This window comes from Atta cephalotes (genome assembly GCF_000143395.1).
Source record: "Atta cephalotes unplaced genomic scaffold scaffold00030, whole genome shotgun sequence".
NCBI lineage: Eukaryota > Metazoa > Arthropoda > Insecta > Hymenoptera > Formicidae > Atta > Atta cephalotes.
Window position 1 is genome coordinate 293237 of NW_012130094.1, and position 13151 is coordinate 306387.

The window sequence follows — 13151 nt, forward strand, 5'->3', positions numbered from 1 at the left end:
TCTACTATAACTAATACGTAAACGTAAAAATAAAATAAGAAATAAATAAATAAATTATTAATTACTTATTATATAATAATTTAGTTCGTTACTTATTATATATATATATATATATATATATATATATATCTTATTCTAAATATTATCATTAATAATAAACACTTTTTTATTAAAAGTTTTTAAATTACAACATATATGTTTATTTCAGTAAATCAAATAATAAGCTGAAAAATAGACTTTATTTTTTCAAAGTGTTATTAAGCCTATTTGAGTAACGTATATATAAAAGAATAAATTAGTTAACTTAGCGAAAGTCATGGCTAATCATACTGTTTCATAATTTTTATTTACACATTATGTACACATATATTAGATATACGATATATACACCGACTAGTTTCAATAACTTCCTTTCTGTTATACAGCAAAGATGGATGAATAATTTGCAATGTGTGCGTGTAACATTAATAAAAAGAATATTGTCTTTGACACACATATAAAAATACACTTTTTACATATTGAACTATTTTACATGCTTATTTTATACATATTTATTTGTTGTAAAGATATTATGAAGTACAAATGTACTATTTATCATAAAAAAGATATTAGATATTTATATATTTTTTATACAAGATTTTTATAAAAGATTTTTATTTATTTATTAGAGAGATAATTTTGATTACACAATGTTTTTACAAAAATATTAAAAATTTTTATGTAAAAATCTTAAGTTAAAATCTTTAAAAGATTTCCACTGATTCTGACGCATCATGACATATAATGATGTGTCGAGTGCAACGTACTACTGCATCGAACCGCAAGAAGTCCGGCTGCTTTTCACAATGCGTAACCATCGCAGTCACGCTCAGATCATTACAAACAGTAGCGTGAAATTACGGAAAATTATATTTTTACACAATTCACATATCTAAGTAGTATGTTGTGAATTTTCCGCGGAACATATAATGTCTGCTTAAAATGTAACACATCACACAAATACCCATATGTACAATCAGATGCACTTTAGGGAAGGAGGAATTTCTTCGCTAGAGAAAACAAGACTATTAGTATAATAAGGAAGAAGTACACTGATTAATTGATCGATACGGCGTAAGACAAGTGCAGTCAAGTTAAGAATAATTTACAGACGTTGAAGTCGATAGCACAGAATAAAATTATGCAATTCATACAAGGCGCAATAAAAAAGAGAGAGGCCCAACTAATGAAATCGCCCATGTAAAAACGCTGACAGTTTTTGCGATCGGCTTTCAAATTCGACTCTACTGCAAATCATTGATTTTAAACTTCATAACAAGTCTGAATATTGCGTTAAATATTAAAATTCATCTCTAATAATATCAATAAACAATAAATGATAATCAATGACAATTATTTTAGTATATAATTGATTTATTTTTAATAATTTAGTATATTCTTTGATATTTTTTTTTAAATGTAAGGTAAATTATCAAAAATTATAAATTTAAATTATATAAAGTTTGATTACAGACTTCCTGATTAACAAACAATTAATATAATTAATCATAGTATAGAAATTTATTATTAAGACACGATTGTGTATAGGAAAATTTGAAAACCGATGTTTACAAAATAAATAAAATATTTAAAATATTTAATGAAGACATTTGTATGCATCGAACGATTAATGCATTTAATTGTTCTATTATAACTTCAGAATTAAATCTTATGTTGAAATATGATATAGATATATATCTCAAACTCTGGATTTATTTGATATAACAATATAAATTGTTTAAATTTTATTAATGCACAATTGCTCGATAAATACAAATATTCCCCAAAACTGTAATAGAAATAATATATAACATATTAATTGAAGATATCAATAGCAAGAATAATAAAGTAACCAGATGCACTTGCACATTGACAGTCATTGTCAATTCTGCGTTTAAACATCTTAGAAACGAAAGAAGTAGCGTAGCTGAATGATTTTTTGTGACATTTATTTTAATAAGTATTTAAATATTAAATTTAAAATTAAAAAATTTAATTTAATCATAATTTAATCATAATTAAATCAAAATTTAATCATAATATATTAATTTAATTATTTCAATGTAAAAACAAGAGAAAGTTTGTGTATCGCTAAAATCGATATCTTAAAATGCACTAGTAATTTGATAAAGGTTTATAAATATTACTTCCTTTATTAGATTTATTTTTTATAAAAGTGAGATATTTTTTACGAAACAAACAAAAAAAATAATCACGTTATTTCCGTTATTTCAAAGAAGAAATAAACTTTGAGTTGGAACAAGCTCGTAGCGCTAACTTTATTTGTATTATACTTATACATGTTTTTAAAAAATATTTGTAAAAAAATTTGACAATTATATCATTTGATAGAGTAAACTTTTAGCTTAAAAAATATGTTTTTTTGAATTGTGACAATTTTTAACAAAGTTGTGAGCAAAATTAAAATTCTCCTTTTATTAATCCGCGATTCAGTAATAAAAAATCTTAGAAACATTTTTAAAAACAATTTTGTAGGAGAAACTTTAAGTTTTTCACATTAGAAAATTGAAAATTTTTGCAAGAAAAAATAATTTTTGTCCAGCTCGTAATTTTCTATATATAACAATTACTAAATTTCTAGAAATTTAAAAAATATAGTAATATCTCCAAAGTAGAGATTTTGAGCTTTAACAGTTCTTAAATTTAAATTTTGTTTATTTTTAACAAAATTACTGTTGCTTGAGTTTGAAGTAACACTACGAATTTTTGATCCAATACTTACCGACGACCACGAAGAGGAATAATGTAGTAGCGATCTTCATTTTCGTCGATCCAGTTTTAATTATCACTATTCTAAGAATCTCAAAGAATCGACGACTCTCACGAGACGATCCTAAGGATCGTCAGGATTGAGAAGTAAAAACAAGCGCGAGAAAGCGCAAAGACTTCGCGGAGAAAATTTGCTTGCAGGCTAATCGAAACTTTGCTGCAAATGATCGACAGTCACCGATGAAAAACATGCGACAAGCTACTCGATCTCGCGGATACTAATAGTATATGGACATGTTCGACAAAGGCGAGCACGCGGGGCACTTTCAGACTTCATCTGACATCCAGGGCCGACCAAGTCCTGGGACTTTACATTCTCTGATCCTCTTTCATACAAGGAGGATATCCAATATAATATTTTAAGACCGAAATTTCGTATTATTAATATATACATTTCTTAAATATGAAGATTAGTTTTATTTAAAGAAGATTTATTTAAGTTTTTAATAAAGCATATAATTAATTACTCTAAAAATTAATTTTTCACTCTAATATTTATTTTTTTGTTTGTTACTTATTTTATAAGTTTTTCAAATTACATTTAATATTTTGACTTCAGATTAAAATTTTATTTTAATCTGAAATTACATATTGTAACATTTATAAATTTAATATTTTAGGAAACAATGTATATAATTTATTTTTAGTTTAAATTGGCTTTCAAGAATGTCTTTATTATGATATATAAAACATCGTTCAGAGTATATTTTGTGTGTTTAAAAAGAATTGAATAGCACTTTATGAAAAACTATTTAATATTTAAATATAACTATTCTCTTTAACGTAAGATATTAACAAATAAAAAGATAAATTTTTTTAAACCTGGGAAAAAATGTTACATATATATTATGTTATATCATAATTATATATAATTGTATATAAAATATATCAATTTTATATATATTATATATAATTTTATATAATTTTATATAGTTATACATAATTATATATAAAACATTTTTTCCTGGGGTTCACTTTCTTGCTTTTCCTTTTTTCCTAATTTTTCATTTTACTCATTATTTAATTATATCTTTTTTTTTTTAAATACATTATCTCAGTGTATTTAAAAATATTATATTTAATTTTAAAATACCAATTTTTTAAATTAATTATTATTATGCATAAAATTATAAAATTTAATAAAATCAAATGAAAATTTAAATTAAGTCAAATTCTAAATTAAGAGAATTTACTGCAAAAACAAGCCGGCCCTGCCTGCCCCACCATGTTTTCACTGAGAACGGTCCGCTCACGGAACATGTCCGATGCACGGTTGCGAGTTAATCTTGGCAAGGTGCCGGTGACCCACTCGGACGAAACGATAACGGGACCGACATGCGTTCATACAAAGACGACCAAATCGATTATACTGTGTGGATATTTATTTAAAAAATTGAAAAACATTTTTAAAAATTATTACTTTGAAAAGTAAATTGCATTTAATGTCCATTTCTACCAACATAGATTAACATCAATCTCAGTTTAATTTTAACTTTTTATTTTTTCTGAATTTTTATAACTAGAGGAAGATAAAAAATATTTAAATTAAGTATTTAAACGAGAAAGAGAAAGAGAGAAAAAGAGAGAGTTATTCAATAATTCTGAATTTATTATACTGCAAAGGTGTTGAGAATTCTTTAGATCTTAAGTATATTTAGAAATTTTCAAATAAGAATTCTGTATATATATTCCATATTTATACTACATACATACAATTTTATAATATTATTTTCGTAACATGAAAATTATTACATTTCAAAGAAGTGTTCAGGATTAAATGTACTGACTCAAGAGAATGTCAGTAATTAAACAAAATAATTATAAAATAATAATGTTAAAAAAATTATTCAAAACATATATTGGATCTTACTGAAATTTTCCAGCAAATCTTTTATCGAAATCTATCCGATCTTGCATACAGTTCATACGGTGTACTTTTTATTGCGTTGATATTCCTGTTTGCACTATACATTCAGTGGAGAAGAAATAGAAAAGAAGCTTGATGAAAAAATTGATGAATACATCGTTTATGGCCGGTGTGAATTACAAATCACGATTGCGTTCAGAACGAAAGAAAGGCATGTTTCGTTGGAAACAACGTGCACTTTCATCCGACCGTTTCGATTCTAAAAGCTACTAGCGTATAATGCACTTGACCATGCAAAGGCCGAAAGTGGGTCAAGGTTTAACGACTATGCTTTGTTATTTTATGAAGCATTATATTGTAATCGAAATTTCAATTTTAATTTAAATTCTCACTATACAAGTAATATCGTTCTCCATTATAATATTATGTTGTATAAATATTATGTTGTAATAAAAATATTTCATATATAATGAAAAAGCGTATGTACATAATTTTTATACAAGAATTTTACTGTCGCACCTTTAAATTTAAGTGTCGTAACGATTATTACATCACCACGATACTTTAGATTGAAAGGTGCTATAGTCTCGAAGAAAACACGCATATGGACTCTCATACATATTATATTTTACAAGCACATATAATACAATACTTATACACACGGGTCAGTTTCTACAAAGACAATAGGCATTTAAATTTTCGGATTTCTGCTCATTTATCGAGCATCTTTTTTTACATTTTTTATCGCTTATAAGTTAAAATAATATGTATAAAAATCCTGACATAAAAAAATTTAAGGTGTAACACTTAAGCAGTAAAGAAATTAACATGTTGGATTTATTATGCTCACGATCTTATGGTCTCTACTGTGATTAATCGCTTACTGCTTAAGTCTTATGTCTTAAATTTTTTCTATGGCCATAACTTTTCTTGTAGATTCTGGCCGAATCTACAATAGATTTCTAAGCCTGAAGCCATAAGAAATGGATAAATCGTAGTCAATTATTTTCCTTCGACGAAATTGATCAATTTCTTACTGCTAAATAAAAATATATATTTTCCAAATCGTCACGTGTAGCTATTTAATGAGCAAGATCATGTTCAACGCCCAATGAAATACAGGAAACACTTGACTTTGTTTTTATGAAAAAAATTATTTTTCATTAAACAGATGTTATCAAACAATAATTACAAAGGTAGTTTTTTAAATAAAAACTTAAAGAATTATTAAATAAATTAAATTATAGAATATTATATAATTCCACAAAAATTGGAGAAAATATAAAGAATATCAAGTCAGAAGAATTTGAATAATTTCTTCCAACATTTTATGGACTAAACTCATCATTACAAGAATTTAAAAAGGAAAATCTTACAGCAAAAAAAGTCCATTATCAAATGTTCCTTTTTACTGTTGCTGAAAACGAAATGAACATTCTTCAAGCAAAAGCTTTTCAAATTCCAAGTGCTCAATCGAACATTTGAATTATTTGAAAGATGATATATTTTTTAATAAATCATAGAATCCATCACCATAGAATATCGAGAATTCACTGACAATTGGAGAAAATGTAAAAGAAATCAGATGAAAAGAACTTGAACAAATATCAAAAGACACAATAAGCTGTCAAGTGGACGTGCAGTGCGAGACCATGTCTTTTACGCGAGTCAACGAGTTACGAGCATACGAAATTATTGGTTTTTCAATAAAGACTGGATCGATCGAGTTCTGAATATGAGCTCAAATGACAGCTTGGGTCCGAATTATATAATAAGCGTTTATTTTCTCATGTCCTACGAATGAAGATATCATGATGCATCCGAAATGTCAAAATTATATGTAAGATACGTCATTGCCTCAAAAAGTCTTCTTTTCATATTTTCGATGGTAGATGGTACTCGTATATTGCTCTCATTAAAAAAATTTATTTATCTATAATTTCATTAGCACTGTATTATATATACATTTTACTGTATAGTTACTTTAATACTTTAATAAGTTACGTTTCTACATAAAATAATTTAAAAAAGTATCCCTATTCCTCCAAGCAACGTTAAAAATAGCTTTGACATTGTGAACAAGCTTAATAATAAAAAGCTAAATGAAGATGTTATTTTAATATCATTAGATGTTTCTCTGTTTACGAACATTCCCATAGATTTAGCTTTGAAAAGTGTTAAAAGTAGATGGAACTTTATCTCTAAAAAATGAACAAAAGAACGAATTCCTCAAAGTAATAGATTTGTTTTTAATTTGATATACAATACTTCTCCTTTGATAATCAGATTTACAAACAGAAATACACCTATCCCATTATCTCCAATATTAACCAATATTGCAAGACTTAGAGGAACAAATGCTGAAGACTCTTAATTTTGATATTTCTTTTTATTATAAATACAGTACACGTACACATAATATATCTATCTTCTGTCGCAATCATGTAATGCTTTCAGTCTTGTAATATTTTCAGTTACATTCTTCCATTATATCAATCACTATTAGCCCATAATGATGGACAAAATTATTTAAACATGTTGAGTCATTCAATAAAAATGTATCAGCACATATTCTCAAATACGAATGTTAACAAGAATATAAACTAATAGTTGAAACAATGAGCCAAATTAATTCACAAGAAGCAAATGTGATCAGAATTAAAATTGAAAATCAGTTCAGTCAAAAATTATTTGTATTGTATTATTTTTAAATGAATTACATTTCTCTTTAATTATATGTTACAGAAATATAGAATCCAATTATAATTTGTAAATAAAACATTATACTCAATTAAAATTAACATTTATAGATAATGATATTGTATTTCATTAAAAAGCCTTTACAAAAAGTGAAAATATACGTCAGTTATATATAAAGTTTATTAAATTATATATAAAACCCATCCAAAAATGCGCACTACATTAAATAAAAAATTAATAATTTAAAAATAGATATAATCTAATTAATCAAGTATTATTGACAAATTTCATTTTTAAAAACGCTTTTGAAAAATTACAGTATAAAATGAACTTAAAATAAAAAATTCAGATATTAAACAACCTTTGTGTACTTAAATCACAGTTGCTTAAGTAGTTAACATTTGTATATGTTAAAATCGATCTTTGTTAAAATTTTCATGTTGATTTTAAATACATCCAAAGATTGATTTAAAAAAATGTGATTTTGTGTTATTAAAATATTTTATCTTAAATTAATATTTAACATTTCTTAGTGTTAAAATAACATAATTTATGATTGAATAAACAAATAACATAGAAATAATAGAAATATTTTCAAATGTAATTCTAGGATAAATGAATAATATGCATGGTTAATTTAATATGTTATAAATGTTAATTAAAGAAATATGTGTTTTGATAATTTGCTTCTAAATTATTCCAGTGTTATATTCTATTATTTATTATTCCAGTCTATATTCTTTGTGCTAACTTTTTACATAACATCTGTGTTACCCTCTAACATAATCATCTCTGTGATAAATTAATACAAAAAGTTGAGTAGACTATTTGCGACTTACAAACTCTCTTGTAAAATATATTAAAGGATATCGCACGTTTCTTATGGATTTTGGTTCTTGTCAAATCTTTTCATATTTTGAGAAATTGTAGTTCCAGATATCCCATCGCAGGAAGGACTGACCAGCCAGGTCGGTAGGTCTAAGGGCGTTCTGGAAGAATGCTGCACGCGTGCCCAGGGTGCTCCCGCAAACAATGAAGGATACCGGGTTTTAGTAGGTGTGAGTCCCACATAACCCTCGGTTCCATTCCCGCGGAACTGAGGATATGCATAGGCGTTTTCTCCACCTTACCAAATAAAAAAAAGGTATCCTGATTAAAAGTATTAATGGACGCGATTTCCTAAAATTAACAGTTTTCGAGATATAACTTTCAACTTGATTAATTCTATTATTTCAGATACAAACAATCTCAGTTCTACAGACTTGAAAGAAATATCTAGATGAATTTTATAATATGCGAAATAAGCTGGTAGTCTTATTTCACATGTTAAGGTTCATCTAGGTATTTTTTTAAGTCTGTAGGATCATGTGGGACCAAGATTTTTTTTATATCGTCCAATATCCAAAATATAAATTAACCAAGTTTGAACAGTTATATCTCGAAAACTGTTAATTTTAGGAGGTCTCGTCTATTGACTTATACTTTTAATCAGGACACTACTGAAACTACAATTTCCTAAAATATGAAAAGATTTGACCAAGAATCAAAAATCTATAAGAAACATGCGGAGTCCTTTAACAGAAATTTTCTAACTGTATACTTCATTAGTACTTACACGTATTATACTAACATATTATACTAACTGTATATTTCATTTGAAAGTATGCTAAGTTTTTATGTTGTAGCTTCTATATGTTACATTTTTCTTCGATATTTTTCTCACAATTGTGATCTGATAGCCAGTTTATCAATTCGTGCGTAATAGGTAAAAATACATTAGAAATTATTCAAACTCGTGTGACAATACTTTCATGTGACATTAATGAACTTAAGCAAGAAAATTAGTTGCCGGTGCTATAACGTCTTGAAAATTTTCAAAATCATCATTTTTTTAATTTTTGATGTTATACCATAAATATCGAATAATTTTTCTTTTTAACACTGTCTATAGATGTGATAATAATTCATTTATGGGTAAGAAAAAATAGTACGACTTCGATAAATTCTTTTCAATCATTATAAAAATAAACTTCTATATAAAAATCATAAAAATCAAAGCAACTGCATTATTATATATAAAAAATATTTATTTTATTCATTACACACTTATTTAATTATATATTATTATTTAATTATATTATTTCATTTATTATTCAATTTTTTTATTTAATCATTTATTATTATTTAATCTTTTTATTAATTATTTAAATCAATTCATTATTAATAGAAAAGTTCCATTACAAACTGTTGTAATTCAGCTAATTAATATTAAGATTTTCGCAAGGTTTATAACAAGTAAATAAAATCTTACCTTTCACATGATTTCTACCCGTAACTAACGAATTCTAAAAAAAATGAGCGCTATCTGTTTCTTTTATATGCCACGTTCTATTGTTTCATAGCAATCTTACGGATATGTATTGAAGAAAATATTAAAAAAAAACAGGAACTTTTAAGAAATCCTCATTTTAGGATTCTATATAGTTATTAAAAATTTATAATTTTTGAGATTGCTTAAATTTTGTAATATTAATTTATTTATATTAATCCTTTTTACTCATTTAGAGTATTTGTTTTGTCTCATAATTTTTTTTTTCAAAATTTTAATTTATAATACATTCTGACCGCGTTCGAGTTAGATTTTATCTTTGTTTTATATCTAATGAACATAAAGATAGAATGTATAAGTTTAAAGCGTGTAAGGATTTAAATCGAACTCAGTCTTTGTATATGAATTACTCCTTATTATTTCCTAACATTGTTCGCGCATACTTATATGAAAAACTTGTCTAATGCATTGTCGAAAGTGCATATTGTAATGACAACATAATGACTATATTAATATTGTAAGAGCAATCCTTATTTAAATTTGCGCGATGATTATTATTAAATAATCTTTTACGTTACAATTGCTATATGATATATAGCTGCAAATTCTTGTGTTTCATTTTACTATAATTATAATATTCACATTAATTCTAAATGCTAAAAATATGCTTTAAGTTTGTTTTGATAATTAATGATGATTAATAATTGAATTGAAGGTATATATTTGCGTTTGTAATTAAATATGTATGCGTCTGACATAAATATACATGATATGCGTATAAGGCTTGTAGTAAATTTATACTTATGTTCTAAGCGCATTATACTTTATTATAATACAATAATATTTATTTAACATTATTGTAGAGATAACAAATGATATCAAATATATTACAATGTTATAAATATTATACAGACATTTGTTCTTTTAACAAATTATTAATTTTTTATCTTTATAATTAAATTAATTTATAATTAAAGATGATATTTTTGATATATTTTAAACATTTTTTGTTTTACATTAATTCATATAATTGTTATGATAATTATGTAATCGTTTTAATATGCAATCTTTCTGCATTCTGGTAGAAAGAGAAAGAGAAAGAGATCATCAAATTCCTTTATATATCTCGATTCTCCATTAAATAAAAAATTCTAATAAAAATTCTAATAAAAAAATCTCTTCTTTAATATATTAATTAAATGCTTCTCAATTTTCTTTGTCTTGATTTATTCGCATTGTTAAGAAATATTAGAAGTGTCTTTGCTATTTTTTTAATAATTATTTCAATATTACGATTTTCTATCCTGAAGATAATGGAAATATTTATTTACATCTAATCCAACTCCAGGCAGCTTTATTTTTAGATCTATTCGTAGTTCTATCATATTTTATAATTCTGTTATTTTTGCAAAGTTTTTAATCTTAGAACAATATTTTTTTCCAGATATTACATACTTTGAAAAATATAAAAAATAAATTTTTTTAACTCTTTAAGAGATCTTTCAATAATCGTCAAAATATATAGAGCACACATAAATTCATTACAAAAAAATGTATTGTATATTATTTTATATAATTGTAATTTTAATATTATAATTTTGCTTTACATAAGAAATATAAATTAGTAGAATTTTTTTTTTGCATTAATAATTAATTCAATAACGACAATAACATTTAATTTTGGATCTACTACATTAAGTGAGAAAACAAAAATGACTGCCGGATCATAAAGTTGTCTTATGCATTACAATTTAAGTAATTGTTATGCAAGAATGGCGTCGATTGCAACTGCATTATTTAAATTAATTTCCTTGTTAGTTTTGATATCGACTATTGTATGTTTATAGCTTACCATGTAAAGATAAACCTTCGTTTTAAGCAGCACATCTTAATTCACGAGAATACAGATTCGTTCACGCTATCGACACGTGCGTCACAACAAATTGTTAACAATTGTATAAGAAAAGAGTTGCATTGCAATAAAAAAATTACAGTCTATAAGAATATTTTTAAAACAACGTTTATATTTTTCGATATTATTTTTATATTAATTTTATATTAATAATAAATAAGATTTTATATTAATTTCTTTTATTACCTTATTACTTTCTGTAAAATTTAATAATTGTATTTACTGCACATTTATCAATTTTTAATAAAAATCTTACTTTAGAACTTTTTATTTAGGTTTATTCTAATCTCATAGTATGTCTTATTTTCTGTCTTTTTTAAGATTATATTGAGAAATTGTGATATAACAAGAAAAATCATCCTTATATCATCCTTATATAACAAGAAAAATCCTTATTTCAAAAAATTATTTATAATAGCCAAAGAAGGTTTAAAATCTTTATGACAGCATCGACAAACTTTATCAACCAAAAACTTTGTATAAGTGATACTATTTATAGTGCTAATATTTTACATGCATAAGCTGTAAAATCTTGTGTAATGCACATATCTATTTTTAGTTTGTAATCATTCTATAAATAGTATAGAGATAGCATAATGATCTATGTTTCGACAATATATGAAAATCGATATATTCTCGATAATTTAAGTAATATATTATATTCCCGCAAATTTAAGTAATATAATAATAAATAATATAATAATGAAAAATGACAAAACTTTTAAAATCAAACAGACTGGTGTAATTAAAAAAAAATATATTTTTTGTGTAAAAACAAAATTTTTTGTGTAAATAAATAAAAAGTTGTAAAATATATATAACAAAGAACAATTTACATTGCACTTTTATATATTGTGAAAAAGTTTAATAATTTTTAGAAATTTTTAGATGCTTATAAGTAAAATACTTATTTTATAAATAGTAATCGATGTGACTCTTTAAAATAATAAAATTCTCTTTGTTTTGTCTTCGGGTTATATAATTATTGAATTTGCATTGGTTTAATTTTATCTGTGTAATTATCATTCAAGAATATTCAGATTAATATTCATAACTCTCATAAGTCGTACAGTTGTGATTTAATTAAAATTTATTAGTAAATCAAGATGAAAACTATCACTTTAATAACTATTAATAATCGTTCTATTCTCCGTAAAAAGTTTGTCTATTTTAAAGGGACAACGTCTTCTAAAATTTAATAAATTGTTGATAATATTTGTAAAATATTTTTATTAAAGTACGCAAGATTAACCGAATTATAATAAAAAAGCAACATTCTAAGAGTAGAGCGTAATCACGCAGGTAGAATTTTTGAACCTTTTTGATACAGGAAATCAGCATGTAGAGCTTTTTGGATTTTTTTGATAGAAGAAATCAGCAGGTAGAATTTTTTGAATTTTTTTGATATAGAAAAAAAAGCTAAACAATAAAAGCAGAAACAAAGGAGAAAGAGAAACAGAGAGAGAGAGAGAGAGAGAGAGAGAGAGAGAGAGAGAGAGAGAAGAGAGAGAAGT

At 24.8% G+C, this 13151-nt stretch overlaps 1 protein-coding gene across 1 annotated transcript in view; it reads right to left on the reverse strand.

Annotated features, from left to right (window-relative positions):
* Positions 1-2822, reverse strand: part of LOC105620833 — a 16307-nt gene extending 13485 nt beyond the window's left edge. Inside the window, exon 1 of the mRNA XM_012202310.1 lies at positions 2783-2822. Within this exon, the coding sequence (XP_012057700.1) occupies positions 2783-2822 (40 nt within the window). The remainder of the gene's footprint in view (positions 1-2782) is intronic.
* Between the last annotated feature and the right edge of the window lie 10329 nt (positions 2823-13151).